At 34.8% G+C, this 17,882-nt stretch overlaps 1 protein-coding gene across 4 annotated transcripts in view; it reads left to right on the top strand.

Moving 5' to 3' along the window:
* CNKSR2 (connector enhancer of kinase suppressor of Ras 2) overlaps positions 1–17,882 on the top strand; it is a 313,411-nt gene that overhangs the window by 251,477 nt on the left and 44,052 nt on the right. For all 4 annotated transcript variants that reach the window (XM_037129263.2, XM_037129190.2, XM_037129132.2 and 1 more), the window contains 4 exons: positions 1,717–1,790; positions 2,067–2,138; positions 8,046–8,113; positions 16,300–16,400. In XM_037129263.2, the coding sequence (XP_036985158.2) occupies positions 1,717–1,790; positions 2,067–2,138; positions 8,046–8,113; positions 16,300–16,400 (315 nt within the window). The remainder of the gene's footprint in view (positions 1–1,716; positions 1,791–2,066; positions 2,139–8,045; positions 8,114–16,299; positions 16,401–17,882) is intronic.

Genomic DNA, 17,882 nt, shown 5'->3' with positions numbered 1-17,882 from the left:
CTAAGATTGGAAGAACAAAACTCATATATTGAAAAAATTATTATACTGTTTTTAATAACACAAACATGTTAGCTACTATAAAGAATATCAAATTTTTGTTGTTTTACATATATACATACACACAGTAAATTAATTTATAATGGCTCTGTATTCTCTTTGATATTAGCAAATGGGCATTCAATCTCACTTGAACTTGAAATATAAGAAGCCATCAGTACAGCACAGGTCGAGGAGCTTGGTCATGAGCATGAAAGGGACAATAATAATGAAAGGATTTAGCTAAAGTCAGTTTTAGAATACTTTACATAATGTGTATCTAATGTAAGATTTTGGATAATTCTTCTATCTTGCTTTTCATCCCTCATTAGAGATAGGAGGATTTTATTTATCTCATTTAATTTTAAGTGAAAAGTAACCTTTATATATAGCATATATACCAAATCAGATATCTGAAGATTAAAATAATCTATTTCATTTGTGAAATCTTGACTATACAAAATAATTATTTAATTCAGGTTTGATAGATATTTTGGAGGCAGGAAAAGAAATGAGATAGTAAACTCCCCTATATATTATATCTAAGCATTAAAAATAACAGAAAATTGTGAATTTCAAATGTAGACTAAAATTATTTTATATGTTATAAAAGTGTATAAACATTCAGATTAGAAAATTACAAAACATGCATAAGTCCCTCTAACATTTCATATAATAAGGGCTTGGTGATAATGAACTCCTTGAATTTGACCTTATCTTGGAAGCACTTTATCTGTCCTTCCATTCTAAATGAAAGCTTTGCTGGATAGAGCAATCTTGGTTGTAGGTCTTTGGATTTCATTCATGATTTGGAATACTTCTTTCCAGCCCCTTCTTGCCTGCAAGGTCTCTTTTGAGAAATCAGCTGACAGTCTGATGGGAACTCCTTTGTAGGTGACTGTCCCCTTATCTCTTGCTGCTTCTAGGATTCTCCCCTTCATATTTTTCTTGGCTAATGTAATTATGATGTGCCTTGGTGTGTTCCTTCTTGGGTCCAACTTCTTATCTAAGAAAAAGAAGATAAAAATATGAACAGTGAAAGGACAGCAAGCTCACAGTTATTAACAACCACACCTAAAACAAAAGCAAACTAAGAGGACAGCTAGATCAGGAGCAGAACCATAGAAATGAAGATCACATGGAGGGTTAGCAACAGGGGAGTGGGAGGAGGAGAAGGGGAGAGAAGGTACAAAGAATAAGTAGCATAGATGGTAGGTAGAAAATAGTTAGGGGGGAGGGCAAGAATAGTATGGGAAATACAGAATCTAAAGAACTTGAGACACATGGACATAAACTAAAGGGGGGAATGGTGGGGGAGGGGTGTGGAGGGGAATGAAGGGGGGAATAGGACAACTGTAATAGCATAATCAATAAAATATATTTTAAAAAAAGAAAATTACAAAACATGTTTCACTTTGAGAATTAAAGAATTTTCTATCAACATTTTAATGTAGAAAGGATTTTTCTATACATATTTTCATTTGTGTTACTCTAAATATTCAAAATATACCTTCAATTTAATGAAATATAGCCAATAAAGTGGAATTTTAATCTCTAAAATGTCATATTTAAGGAATGAATGGACACATTTACTAGTATAGATATTTAAAGCATTAATTATATAGTACGAGCTTCAAACCATTTTACATAATATCCTAAACAAGAGTGTTACTTCTTTAGGATGAAAAAGCAGAAGGATTCATCAGTCTGCCTGAATTTAAAATTGATAGAGCCAGTGAATGCCGCAAGAAATAGTAAGTTGATTTTATTTGGGGGGGGGGGGATAAAAGGGAATACTTTAAAATTTTTTCTAGCTTTAAATTGTAGGTTACTTGTCTAATGCTTTCAAATTGAGGTAATAAGAAAGCATTTTGTGGGCAGAAAATTGGATTTTTTTACTGATTTCTGTCATTATGGCAGAAGCATTATGTGTGTGAACTCAGGTTCAGGTAGTTTTACCCATAAAAATGATTTCATTCTAATCTATTTCCCAATTTGCAATAAAATAAATGCATTTTTTTCTTTTGCAGTGCATTCAAAGCCTGTCATCCTAAAATCAAAAGCTTTTATTTTGCTGCCGAGCATCTTGATGATATGAACAGGTAAAGTGTACTTAAATTTTGAAGTACTTAGAAAGTTAATACATACTTTACATTAATGCCTAGAGAATGTCACTGAAGTTTCTAGATTGATCAGTTTAAAATAAAATGTAGCCATACATAATTTTAAAGAACAGCATTTTAAAAAATCAAAGTAAACTCATTGACGTCAAGTTTACCAAAAATGTGCCAGAATCCATATATAGACCCCCCAGAAAAACCCACAAACTAAAAGAAAGGTTTTTTTAAAGGTTCAAGAAAATGTCTTCAAATTTATTTTCATATGGGGAAGAAAAGATACCCACAAAAAAGCTGATTTTTTCCAGCTGAGTATTGATGACAGAACACCCATCTCAATAATTCAGACCTAAGCAAAGTTAGTATTTCTTTCTGTCACTTTTCTTGTGTCTCTAGACACCATTGTATAGCCAAATGATTAGATGGCCACATGGTTATTTGGTGGCTCTGAGAATATCTCTCTATGTATATTTTCTATCATTTGCAAAATTCTGATTTGTGCTTATACTTTAGCTTATGAATGTGATCCTTTCTTCCTTTCCTTTCTTTCCCTTCTCCCTTTTCTAGATTTCTAAAAATTATATTCAAGATGCAAAATTTTCCCTTTTATAGGTCTTCGCTAGACACAGTATATTACATACATAACCTGCCGATAAAAGTGGAGATAATAAAATTAATTAATTAGTTAATTAATTAAAAATTAAAATGGAGATAATAACCATCTTCACCCATAGGACTTTTGTGAGGAGCAGATAAGCACACATAAAGGCCTCCTACACTGTAAGTGCTATAAAGTGTTTGCTAGCATATAGATGCCTTTTATATACTTTGAGCTCTTACTTTACATACCTTTCTTTGTGTATCTCAAAAAAATTAGTACCCAAATATTTTAACCATAACGTTGTGCAGCTTCATAAATTCAGTTTAACACAATAAATGAACACTTAATGTGCTTTCTTTTCCATCTGTCAATTTTTCTTTATTTTAGGGAGTATAATTTAGAGTCTCATTAATATTGTTCTTTGACACTTGAAAATACAACATGGTTTTTCCAAAGCAAGTCTATGAGTACAAGGAAATATCAAGGAAAGATGTTAAGGATAGTTGATAAAAATATTTTATTATTGATAAAAGAAATGAGCCTTCCATGTAGTTTCCATAATATTGTCTTGATTAATATGTTACCATTCTTTCTTCTTGTTCACATGACATGGGGATGGGGCTGTGTTATTTTAGTTTTTGTTTTTATAGTTCTGTCTTCTACTTTTCTAGTTACTCACTATCCATCTTACCATTTGTTGAGCTCAATGCCCTTGGAATAAATATGAAGGGTTTACATTATGACCAAACTGAAAATAAGCAGTGTATAAGAAAATATCCTATGTTACAGGATGGATACACTTGAACACAGTCACCTACATCTAAGATTTAGTGCAATTTAATCATTCATGATACATGCTAATCAGGGTACTCTTAGGCTATTCAAATTCTTATATATGAATTGGCCTGTTCAAAAACGCACTTTTATGAACTAAAAAGTCATTCTTGGTCTGCATCCCCTACCCTGTTTTAGCAATAACTGCAGAAGTATGTGATGTCACTACTCCTTCCCAATGCTTCTATGCATGTATCTGCTTCAGGATACCACAGAAGCTAAACCAAACCCATGTGTTACATTATTTTACTTTTTCTAAGCAATGGGTCAAAGGAAAAATGAATCTGATCAAATATAGTATCTCCACATCACACATTTCAGGCAGAATTAAATTGTTCTGAAATACTGCATCTTTTTTACATATGTAAGTATAATAAACTTTTTGCTTTGCTTTTTTTATAAGCATATTCCTGATGTTTACTTTCATTAGGCAAGTTTTTTTAAATTACTTGTTAAAGAAATGGGAGAGTCAGTACTAGAAACATTCACAAAAGATTAGTGATGGGGAAAGACACCCTCCAACAACTTTATTCAATAAATTAATTGTCACATAACAACAAGATGACTTGGGTGTTGCTTCGTTTGTTCATTCTATATGTACTCTTTTAAAGGCACGTACCTAAGTCTTCAAGAGATGATATATGTATAATAATTATTAATTACATAATTATAGTAAATATATGCTTTATCTTACTTAATAATTTCTAAAGCATTATCATATGTATTTAAAATATATAGTGCTATTTGTGTTAGGATCTAGTAGTTGGAATGAAAAAGTAATCCTTAATTTTCATCTATAAAATCTCTGTGTATATCTACACACACATATACACGCACACACATACACATATAGTCATATATACTTATGTACACATATACCCAAATGCATGTATATACACACAAAGGTCTGTCCAGAAAGTATCCAGCCATGTGATATGAAAAATAGAGACATTTACTGAAGAGGATAAAAGATACAAGAAACATTGTACATAGGACAATGATGCCTCAGTCTTCTTCAAAGTAGGCACCTTGGGACCTCACACAGTTCTCCCAGTCACCATCAGAGGCCTTGTTATATTTTCCTTAATCTCATCAATGATCTGAAATCTCTTCCCTTTCAAAGGTGATTTTAGTTTTGGGAAAAGCCAGAAATCACAGGGTGCCAAATCTGGGCTGTAGTGATGCTGAGTCACCTGGGAGATTTGATGTTTTTCCAAAAAACTCTGCATAAGACATGATACATGAGTGGGCACATTATCATGATGAAGCTGCCAATCACCAATTGCCCATAGATACAGCCTTCTGAATCATCAGAATAGTTTCATCAGAGGAATGTTCAAACTTAACACAAAATATGAGGTAATATCATTGTTCTACTTACTCAGTCATTTTGAATGTGATTGCCATACAGTACACATGCTCACTCAACAGTATCTACTGCCCCCAATGACTAGTTCAGTGAAGTCATCTTTGTTCATGCATGTGCATTCCAGTCCACTCACCATGGCTGCCAGATTACATCAATGTCACACAAACCAATCTTGTTTTATTAACAATGGCTGGACTTTTTCTGGACAGACCTCATATATATACTCATTGAATATTAAAATCTCACCTTTTGTGTTTTGATCAAGATAAATTTGATTGTGAGATAATTTGCAAAAATACTTTTAAGCACCCCACCACCATCCATCTCTTCCCTCCTTAGAAATGAGTATTGAAACATTTTTTTAAATTTTCCACTTTGTGTGAGATCTGTGGAAATAAAACGAATCATCATGTTTCTCAGTTTTGAGACTTCTTAACTGAATTCATTTGGCTTATATATTTCTCCTCATGTCAGCACATATGCCCTTGTACTTGAGAGGGCTCATTAACTTCTATTTGGTGATTATTATTTCTACATTTTTCCCATGGTTCATATTCTTTTTTTTTTCTCAATACAGTATTCTCTGTCACTTATTGACAACCTCATTGGATTGCTCAGTGAGGGTCTAATATCCCCTTACCTATATCTTCCCGTTTTAATGAATTGGTAATACAATAAGTTACTGACTGAATTTAGACCTAATATAAAGAACATCCCCATCAATGTTTGAAAATATCCTAAATTCAGCATTGTACCCAGACCACCTTATTTTAAAACAGCCTCTTTCGATCCCTGGCACCTTTACCATTCTATTTTTTACCTTGTTTTTTAATATACTTGCTACTACTTAACATAGGTTTATTTGTATCCCTGCTTATTGTCTGTCTCCCTCTTAAGATATAAACATCATGAAAGCAAATGCTTTATTTTGTTATCTGTTTCCTCAGTGCCTAAGCAATACCTGGCACACATAGGCCCTGAATAAACATTTCTTGATTTACTTAATGAATATATATGTGCTGTTCATAAGAGCCTATAAATACCAAATCATAACTACAGCAAGTGTATATAGGTTAGCATCTTCTAGATGAGGTCTTAAGGACAAGTTTAATACTGCACCAACATTTGCATACTGCTCAGTTTATCATGCCTATGTGCAGTGCCCTGAGTATATCTACACACTTTTCTAAAGAGTGTTTAGTATGAACAGATTTTTCTTCATAAAAGTAGTTTAAGTTTCCAATTGTCTTATGAAATTTAGCAATTCTGTAGCTCACTGAAGGCTCAACTTATGTCATTCATTTTGTACCCCCAAAACATGACTCATTATTCAACAGATAGTAGATACTTAATAAATGTTGTTGAATTGAAAAATAAGGAAGCCACTTCTTTAGTTTCCTGACTCATTTCATCAAGACCTCATTGTACTTTGGATGTCTGATAAAATGAAATTTTAGTGATATTTTTAAAATTAGTAAATATGGTGTATTGAATTAAAACTAAATAATAAATAGTCCTCTCATACTGTTATCATTATTTTCATCCAAAAGGAACCATAGCATTCTTTCTCTAGAGTGCTAAGATTTGCCTTGTAGTACAAATTCAAACCCTTAGTTACTACAGATGACCTACTGACTAGTTTTAATTTTGACCTTTTACTAATGATTAAGTCATTTTAAAAGGTTATTTGTCATGATGTTCACATTTTGACTTATAGTTTATAATTTTCTGAACTGTGTGTGTATATACCATGGTACTGAATTCATTCTATCAATCTTTATTTGATTCCATTGGCTCCAGTCTCTTCTTCACCTCCCAAACATACTTAAGGCAATAATAACATAATAAATTTCCTCAAAATAAAATTTGGCTTTAAGTGACTTACTCTTTAAAAAAAAAGCTTCAATTTCCATGGATGTGATTTTTGCTTATTAGAGACACAACTTTCCTCCCTTTTCAAGATATTCTAAGTATCTGATGCACAGTTAACACCAGCTGGCATAAATGATGAAACATATGAGTCATTTCAAAGAATGTCATCTTCCATTTAACAGACGAGCTAAGCTCTTTGGAGAAAAAGTTCTCAAACACAACCTTTTCTTTAAAAAATGCATCTCAATAAGCTTATTACACACTTGAATGATGTTAACTATATTAGTGGTTCCAAACTTACTCAAGCTAGTTTAGAAAGTGAACTAGCTTTTTATATCTATTTAGAATCAGATATTCCTTAATATCTGATTTTGGAAAGTATATGGGTCATAGGTCATACTGAGCAATGGGAAATTATCAAATCAGTTTAAAGATTTTGTGACTTATCAACGTCATGTAGTAGAAACAGTTGAAATAATGAGCACAGGGAAAGACCCGGTGTTACAAAAGATGGAGATTGAAACAGGGGTTTACTTCAGGCGGTCCCAAATATTGATGAAAACAGCACTTCTCAAAGAGGGGAGAACTAAGATTTATTTTTAAGTTACTGTTGTTCATGGAGATAAATTTTGGGGATCTCAACAGAGGTTAAATTTGTATATGCTTGTTTTGTCTTTGGAAAACCTAATACCCTTGTATTTACAGACAAATTTCCTAAGTACTCCCAAGATGTGTTTCTATGTGGATCATTAAACTTAAAATAGCCTCATCAGCACTAGTATTTCATGATAAAACTTATTTGGCAGGCAAGGTCCACAACCTTTTCCCTTATCAGGACAAATTATATCTGATATTATTTAAATATCTCTAAAGGAGCATTTGTTCTGAAGAAATAAAACAACAGAACTAGTTGGAATGCTTCTACATTGGAATAATAGAGTTTATAGGGTTTTGTCCATCTCAAACCCTTTATGTTACAGATGTTAACAGGTTTGCCCAAGACTTTTCTATTAAAATAGATACTTTTTGGTGTGGGAGCAATTTTTAATACAGCAAATTTTAGCTCATTGGAGTCTCCATGTGCCAAGAGTAGCAAAGAACACAATTTTTATGTAGGATTATTCATATATTCTTAGGCATATTAAAAATAGATATTTCTAAGAAGTATAAGAAATTATGTTGCAATGTTTCTGATTTTAATATTTGGTTTTTTTAGATGGCTTAACAGAATTAATATGCTGACTGCAGGTTATGCAGAAAGAGAGAGGATTAAGCAAGAACAAGGTAAAATAATACTTTTTTAAAAGATTTTATTTATTTATTTTTAAGAGGGGAAAGGAGGGAGAAAGGGAGAGAAACATCAATGTGTGGTTGCCTCTTGAACTCCCTCCTACTGAACACCTGGCCTGCAACCCAGGCCTGTGCCCTGAGTAGGAGTCAAACTGGAGACACTTTGGTTGGCAGGCCAGCACTCAATCCACTGAACTACACCATCCAGGGAAGAATACTTTTTTTATAATTGTGTTATACTTCTTTTTTCTTGTTGTTATTTTATACAGTGATTTACTGTTATCACTTGAGAGAAAATGCATGTGTTAGTTTATGGTTATTTGTCATCTGGGTACTCCGGATACAAACCATAGTATCTTATAGGTAAAGTTTAATAAATTAAACAGATAGGGAATAAACTCAAATTTTTTGGAACAGCTAATGTGAAGTTTTCTTGTGTTTGTTGCCAACTCCCTCAGTCTTTTTCCTATGGGAGTAAAAAAATCTCAAAAACTTGAAAGTCTTTAATTGGTTCTATATATTGACCCAATTCTAGGTCCTTGGTGGTGAGTTGTTTTTTTCTCTTTAGTAGTCTCATAGACATTTAAGTAGCCTTTTATGCTAAGAGCTCAAATGAAAGATCCCTTCCTCAATAAATTATCTTATTTTGTTTTGATTTTTAATTCTATTACTATGTAACTGTTTATGGAACTTGCCTTGGTATTGACCTCAGATTTATGAAAAACAGTATCATGATGCAGAATTAAAATCTGAACAAAAGCTGTGGTCACCATTCTGAAGTGGCGTCACATTTCCCAAAGAGTTTTTACTGTACATCACTTGGAAGTATGAATAGTTTTTTGAAAAATTTTGAGACCTAAAGTTGAAAGAATTTCACAAATTGATACACATACAAACATAGTTGTGTATCCAGTGGGCATAACGTGTCTGTTGATATGGAGATTCTAAAATCCTTCTGTTTCCTCTCATAGTATAAACCACAGCCAAAGCTTTTTAAAACATCTAAAAACTAAAGGTTAGAGAGAGCTAAAGGAAATAACCGGATCCTAAAACTGATTTGTCAGCAAATGTTTATTGGGGTCAGCAAACTTTCTGTATAGAGCCAAATAGTAAATTTTTTAGGCTTTGCAGGCCATAAGGGTTCTGTTGCAACTACTCAACTCTGCTGTTGCAGCAGGAAAACAACTCTGAACTCGTAAAGAGGCACAGCTGAGGTCCAATCAAGCTTTATTTATGGATGCCAGGATTTGATTTCATATCATTTTTTTAAAAATATTCTTCTTTTCCTTTTTTAACCATTGAAAAATGTAATAACCATTCTTGATTCACAGGCCCTATAAAAACATGCAGAGTGCCTCATTGGCCTGCAGGCCATAATTTACAAAGCTCTGGCCATAGGGTGAGTGAATGGAGAGGTAGGTGGAGAGGTTCAGGGTGAGGAGATAGGGCAGGAAATTTCAAAGAAATAGCTAAACATGTTTCCTGCCAATGGGAATTCATCATCTTGTTGAGGATCTCAAAAATACACTTGAAATTGCTTAAGAAAAATTAAAGAGCAGCATAAAGTAAATCAGTAGTAATTTTTGTATAATGTGAAACTGATTTTAAAAATTTACTAAGTAGGTGCATTTTTTTTAAAGCTTGATGTTTTTTTTAAAGCTTGAGAGACAGTATTAATGAAGAAACACTTGCTGGAGAAAGTGATCAGTGAGCCTCACATAAAGTCAGCAATGGAGAGAGAGAGAAGATATTTGATCCAATAATAAGTATTTCTATGTAAGGCCTTCAGCTAGCACTCTAATTATATCAAGTCAAAATAAGTACCTGTCCTACCTGAAGTTATGTTAAATTTTAGTGGAAAATATACTCTTAGTAAAATACGGAAAGTGGAATGTAAGGAGGTACAAATCAAGGTTCATGGGTTTGAGAATGGAGAGATTCCTTCCAGATGTAGAGTGGGGAAAGGCTTTATGTTTGCTCAATTATCTAAGGTTCGCACAGGATGAGAAAAATGTGGAGTCAAGGAAGTAACAAAATAAAACATTCCTGTGGTGGAACCAGCATGGATACTTCCACAAATAACGTGGAAGCCATCTTAATTAAATCAGTGTGCACAGGCAAACCCCAGCCAGACTATGAATGTCAGGCCACTTAATGAGCCACTTACTTCATTGTTAAAAGTTTATTCCACACAGACAACAGTGTGGTGATTACCAGGGGGCAAGGGGAGTGGGAGAAGTAGAAGAGGGTAAAAAGGGGATAAATGATGATGGAAGAACACTTCACTTGGGGGTGGTGAATACACAATACAGCATACAGAGGATATATTGTAGAAATGTACACCTGAAACCTATGTAATTTTTTAAGCAATGTCATTCAATAAATTCAAAAAATACAAATTGAAGTAAATTTTAAAAATGTTTACTCCCCACCTTCATGCTTCAACTTAATTTATAGGCCTATAATTGTGGTGAGAATGCTAAAAAATGCAAGCCTTCCTTTTCAAATTTCTTTAAAAGGCAAAAAACTGTTCTTTGAAGGTACATACAGATTTACTTCTTATCTTTTTAAGATGTAAGAATGAGAAGTATGGTCAATGTACTGATGGGAAAATAAATCTTTAAAAAAAGTCAATTTGTGTGAATATGGAGGGCTAGAGTTCTAGGCTTAACTTCTATATTTTATCACTAGGCATTACTTTGAAGTTGAGCATGTTCTTGATTTAGTGATTTTTCCTTTGTATTTTGTATATATGACCAAATTTCATTAGGGATGAAAGAACTGGTAAGTTGTATTATACATGCAGGCTCTAAAAAGTATTCATTCCATGGATTCCTGCTGCCCTGTTCTCTTGTGTGAGTAAATATTTTAGTGTCTACTGGAGTATGGTAGACAATCATAAGCCAGAAGGTAATAGTTACAACTCAAATCTCTCTTGTTAATATAGTACAACTGGAATCTGAAATAATTAGGATTTCTACCTAGAGTGTACATTCCTCAGGTACTCTAACATAGATCAGAAGCATAGACCTCCTACCTTTGCATGAGTAGGTCTCATAGTATTCTATATAGAAAACTAGTGAATATGTGTGTCTAAACCATACTTCTTTAAAGTTATTTGATACTTTTGAGTACCAAAGTTTAAGTTTATTCAAAATATAGCTGTTTGAGGATTGGGAATATGTCATAATTATGCAAAGGAATAATTGCAAAACACTGTTATCTATTTAAATGCTCAGTGCAACTTAGAAGTGACTCTTCCATTGACTTAAGTAAAAGTTTAATGAATTACTGTCATTAACTACAGAAATATAAAGAATGTGAGGTTCTCTTTCATTATTCATCATTGTACTTAGAGAAAACAGGGTTATATTAAATTACACCAAGATCACAATTTGGCTAATTATCTGCTAGTCATTTTTCTATATCTTTCCAGCTTCAAGTCAGACATTCATAACATTATTTTCAATCACATATTACGTCTTTTTAGAGCTTTAATTACATAAAAATGAATGAAATATATTGTGTTTACTTGGTAGTTCTAGATGAAAAAGTCAATTCTTTTCAAATTAACTTTTGTATCAAAATGAGAAGTGGAAATTTTCCTGTTCTATTGATGGCACTGTTTATTCATAATTAGTTACTTATAAAATTGAATTCACTATAAGAGACATTCAAAGTATCCATTTATTTTTCTCTAAATAGAGAGCTAAAAAATTAATTTGCTCTTAGAATGAAAATCAGACTGGTTTCAGCTTCTGAGCAACAATATGCTTGTAATTTTCCACATGAACCCAAAAAAGCCTGACTAAATTTTCTGCGGAGCCTGTTCTCTAGCACTGCTCTCTCAAAGACACACAGCTTAGTATGAGCAATGAAATTAATCTGCAAAGTGACATTTCAGTCTTTTCTTAGGCAACCCAAGAAAACTTTAGATTGGTGGTGCTTTTTAATAGACTAAGAATTACATCAGATAGTGAGCTAAAATTGTTTCTAATTTAGCTTAGGAAAAAAAGGAGAAAAAGACTCTCCCAAATATGTCGCTTGTAGTGATAGCTATAGAAACCTTGGTACAATGGTGATCATTTCCTTTTCCATGTGCCAATAAGGACCACTAGAGGTGCTGACTCCTTGAGACCCCAAGGTATTAATGCAAAGGTAAAAGAGAAGCTCAACAGAGGTGCCAGTTTCTGGGAATAGTAGGAAAGGTAAAAACAGAGTGATCTCGGCAAGCTCAATCCCTTCACCTTCAGCAGTGACTTCCCAATAGTATTTCAAGTTTCCACAAAAGTACTCATTGCAGGCCCCAGAGCTCAAGAATTCACTTTTCATTGCTAGAAATTGCTATAAGAAAAAAACTAATGTGTGAGAAGTTTGAACACCAGGCATTTATGTCCTATGTGAGCTGGGTCAGACTGTCTTGGCATGCTACCTACAAAGAGGACCAGGGCTCCTAACTAATATTTATTGAGTGATTTCAAGGTGCAGAGTCTCTTTTTAAAATTTATTTTTTAATCCTCACCTAAGGACATGCTTATTGATTTTAGAGAGAGGGGAAGGGAGGGAGAAAAACATCAATGTGAGTGAGAAACGTCAATGAGTTGCTATTTGTTGCATGTGCCCTGACTGGGAATCAAATCAACAACCTTTCTGTTTATGGGACAGTGCTCCAAACCACTGAGCCACACAGACCAGAGCAAAGTCTCTTGATATATGTTACCTTATTTAGTACCTTCGCATACACACAACTCTGAAAGGCAGTTATTGTTAGCTCCCTTTTATAGATGACAAAACAGACTCAGAGAGGTTAAGTAACCATCACAAGCATATAAATGATTAAGTGTCATGGCCAAGAATTGAACCTACATCTGTTTGAGTATATTGCTCATGCTTTTCTTACCAGTGTTTGCTGGGTCCATCTCTGGTCTGGGCAACTATGTCAGTTCACATTTGCAGGAGGCTTAATATACTAGCCATCACCGGCTTGATCCAATGTAAAAACCAGACATCAAATTTGTACTAACTAGTCTTTGCTTATGGTTTACTCAAAGGGAACAATTACATTAGAAATAGAATTTCCAGAGTCCTTGTATTTTTAGGCCTAAATATAATAACCTCCATTGCTAAGGAATTTCTATTCACAATAGCCAGAGTTACAGAACAGCAGAAAGAGGGGGCTTAAAGGATTGTGGATATATGTAAGAACTTCCACCAAGATGGAGGCATAGGTGGAAACACTGTACCTTCTTGCACAACCAATTTTAAAAACAAAGTTTTAGCAACAAAAACACAGCCAAACCACATTAAATTGAACTACACGGAAGTCCAACAATAACAAACCATTCAGACAGACCGGTAAGAGGGGCAAAGCCAGCAGAAGAGCAAGGTCGGGCAGGAAAGATCCCCTGGACCAACCCAAGCACGAAGGCAGCCATGGGTGGATCCCAGGTGTGGGGTAGCGACAGGCGGACCCAGAGAGGGTGCAAGATGGCAGGCTGACCTCGGTCTCACATTCACGTGCAGATAAACCAGCAAAGGAGCGAGCAGTGAGACAGACCGCGCAGGCCCCAGAGGAGGGAAGCAGCAGAGGGCATCACTAGTGCCCCTCTTTGACCCCGCCCCCACATACAGCGTCACAACCCAGCAACCTGGGTGGCCCCACCCTGGTGAACACCTAAGGCTCCGCTCCTCATATGTAACAAGCACAACAGACCAAAACATGGCTCAAGAAGAACTCAAAGACCCAGAGCTGGTAACTCTAAGTGACCAAGAAATTGCCAACCTATCAGATGCAAAGTTCAAAACACTGGTGATCAGGATGCTCACAGACCTGGTGATTTTAGTCACAAATTAGAGGAACATATGAATGCTAAACTAATTAAAATGAAAGGAAATCCACAGTAAACCAATAGTAATGGAAAGGAAACTGGGACTCAAATCAAGGGAGTGGACCAGAAGGAATTAAAAAATGACCAAACAGAAAAATATGAAGAAACAAGAATTCAAAAAAATGAAGAGAGGCTTAGGAACCTCCAAGACATCTCTAAACGCTCCAACACCTGAATTATAGGGGTACCAGAAGGGGAAGAGGAAGAGCAACAAATGGAACACTTATTTGAACAAATAACAAAGGAGAATTTCCCCAATCTGGCAAAGAAAATAGACTTCCAGGAAATTCAGGAAGCACAGAGTCCCTAAGAAGTTGGACCCAAGAACGAACACACCAAGGCACATCATCATTACATTAGCCAAAATTAAAATGAAGGAGAGAATCCTAGAAACAGCAAGAGATAAGGGGACAGTCACCTACAAAGGAGTTCCCATCAGATTGTCAGCTGATTTCTCAAAAGAGACCTTATAGGCAAGAAGGGGCTGGAAAGACGTATTCCAAGTCATGAAATCCAAAGACCTACAACCAAGATTGCTCTATCCAGTGAAACTTTCATTTAGAATGGAAGGACAGATAAAGTGCTTCTCAGATAAGATCAAATTCAAGGAGTTCATCATCACCAAGCCCTTATTATATGAAATGTTAAAGGGACTTACCTACGAAAAAGAAGATAAAAAAGATGAACAGTGAAAGGACAGCAAACTCACAGTTATCAACAACCACACCTAAAACAAAAGCAAACTAAAAGGACAGCTAGATCAGAAGTGAAGCATAGAAATGAAGATCACATGGAGGGTTAGCAACAGGGGAGTGGGAGGAGGAGAAGGGGGGAGAAGGTACAGAAAATAAGTAGCATAGACAGTAGATAGAAAATAGGTAGGGGGGAGGGCAAGAATAGTAGGGGAAATATAGAATCTAAAGAACTTGAGACACGTGGGCATAAACGAAAGGGGGGTAAATGGTGGGGGAGGGGTGTGCAGGATGGAGGGGAATGAAGGGGGGAATAGAACAACTGTAATGGCATAATCAATAAAAAAATTTTAAAGGATTCTGGATATATGTGACATTAAACATTCCCCCTGTGTCATTACAAAAGAGTCCCAGTGACATAGCCCTCTGAGATTTAGAGCAACACAAGCTCTTAGTTCAAAATCTACTTCTGCTAATTTCTATTCGGCATATAGTTAAAATCCCTAATATATTTTAGCTGTACTTATTAATATTGATCAGCAGCACAAAGAAAATACATAGAAATAGTACAATATGGGAATTTCTGGGTGGAGGGGGGTCTTGAAAAATATATATGCCATGGTTTTTTCACCAAAATCTCAATATTAGTTAAGCTTTCTGATGGTTCTTTTCTGATTTAGATTTTCATAATAATAAGGAAACTTTTGTTTTAATACCTTTTCTCTTCTTTTATAATCTGAAATGAATATGTATAACACTTCTGGCTTTTGCCATGTAAATAACACAAAGAATTAACCCAGCAGTGATAGGGTACTTGAAGTATTATTAGTGGAACAGATTCTGAGTATTGGCCTTTTTACTGTATTTTATTTACTCATCTTATGTATCTCTCAGGGTTTTTCCCCTTTCGTCTTGCCTGATCAGCCAAGTCAGTTTGTCTAGCAGCTTACATTTTCTACCCTTTAAGGTATCTTTAGAAGTTTGTGACTTGCAGCCCACATCAGCAGATATGCCCTTTTACAGTTGGCAAAATTCAGATTTGCCATGTGTTTCAAAGTAGAGGTGGGAGTATGGTGTTACAGAGATTTATGCCAGCATGACTCTAGAAACAGTGATTGTTAGATAACTAGTGAATTGAAGCCAAAAAAGAGAATTGAGGACATTATTTTTGGAAGTGTTTATATCTGTAGGCATCTACAGCAATATATTCATTGTTTTTCTTCAGGATAAAATGATACATCTTGAAGCGGCATCATGTGACATCATTCATTAATTGAAGCTGCAGATAATTTGCTCTGGAACCTCAAACACCCTAAACTTGCTTTGGCTTATGCAGTGTCTTTTTCTTAACTCTTTAAAATTGTGGTCATATATAATTTCTTGCCTTAAAAAGGGGGTGAAATTGGGTATTTGTACACTTCCATCATCCTCAAGACCTAGCTGAAAATAAAAATTGGTGGGCCTGGGATAGTGGGTACTGGGAAGCAGGGTGTAGGAGTGGAATTTAAATTTCCTTTTGTTAGCTGGTATTATATGTTCTTGAAAATATGTCTAGAAACATTAACAGAATGTTGATGTGTCCATATGTGTGAACTTTCAGATTACTGGAGTGAGAGTGACAAGGAAGAAGCAGATACTCCATCTACACCCAAACAGGACAGCCCTCCACCACCCTATGATACATACCCACGGCCTCCCTCTGTAAGTTGTGAGTGGGAATGTACTTAACACAGCATCAGATTCCTTGACCTACAACCTCACTTTGCTTGTTAAAAAAAAAGATATGTGCTGAATTGCATGTCAGCCCTCAGTTTCTTAGGGGGAAAGAAAATAGGGAGTCTAAAAGCTACAAGTGGCAAATATGAAGTATGTAAACAATATTTAATCAAGGGAAATAGTAACCACAGATTCCATGCATAATAAATATCTGATGGGGTTTATTAAGCAAATATACAAAACATATTGTTTGTATCACAGTAGCTTTTGTGAAAAGAGCAATGAAAAATGTTTTCACAGAAAAAGCTATATAAATTGACCTTATCTATTTCATACTAATAAAGTTCATTCCTATATCCTTTAGAATCAACTCATAAAATAAAGGTTATATCTGTATTGCCCATGTTTTGACATGTAGCTTTGAGACAGTCAAGGGTCTGGTTTAAGGTACATGTTTATATGGTACTCCAGACCTTTCAAACTTAGGTAAATTATTCTTTGCACAAACTATACTTTGATCTTTTAATAGGGTAAACAACTCTTCTGATTTACTTGGGACTATCTCACTTTATGCCCATTTCCCAACGAAATTAGTGAGAGTATCTGAGTAGTGTTCCACCTTAGACAATATATTGCATGGTCATGGTGCCATGAAAGTCAACTCTGCTTGTCTTGGAACTGAGTCTTTCACATAGAAAATGGAAGCTGGATTTAGGTGACAACAGCAAACCTAATTCCACCTCCATATTATTTCAGGGGATTTTTAATAAGAAAGGTGCTGTGCGAGATATTGATATAATTCTAGGCCTTGGCCTTCTCAGCTTTGGCTGTAGATAAGAATCACCTCTGAAATGTTTTAAAAATGCAGATGTTCAGGCCCAGTGCAAATAAATTAAATCGGAGTACTCGAGCCTGCGCACAACTTGCTGGTCTGGATTGTGAATTTTTTCTGAGCAGTCTATTCATCTACACATTTCTTGGTCTAGTTCAGCAGTGGCACGTACTTATTAAGTGTTTAATAAATGTTTCTTAAATAAATGAGTGGGTACTTTTGGCTAATAACTAAGAGGAAAGCCATATTTTAAATAAAATATTTCAAGACAACATCTGTTACCTAAGGAGAATAAGAGAAAAATTGAAAAATTGCAGAACTGTCCCTATCTGTATGCACATTTCTTTTATAAATGCTGAAGGTCACCGAGTATGACAGAATGCAAGGACAAGCTATAGAAATGAAATAATGAAGTCAGTGACAAGATACAGTTTTTATCATATCTTCCCTAAAACATCAGGGTCTGAACAATTTCTTTAAAATATTTATATAAGAGGAAGAAAGGGAAAGTGCACCTTAACCAAACAGCCATTTATTCATAACAACCTGTGAATTTTAAGAAGGAAACTAGTCATGTTGTTATTAACACGCAAGAAGATAAACCACCCACAGAAAATGCCACATAACTTCTCTTT

Source organism: Artibeus jamaicensis, unplaced genomic scaffold (assembly GCF_021234435.1).
Source record: "Artibeus jamaicensis isolate MK-2021 breed Jamaican fruit bat unplaced genomic scaffold, CSHL_Jam_final scaffold_1283, whole genome shotgun sequence".
NCBI lineage: Eukaryota > Metazoa > Chordata > Mammalia > Chiroptera > Phyllostomidae > Artibeus > Artibeus jamaicensis.
This window is presented reverse-complemented; position numbering and strand designations above follow the sequence as displayed.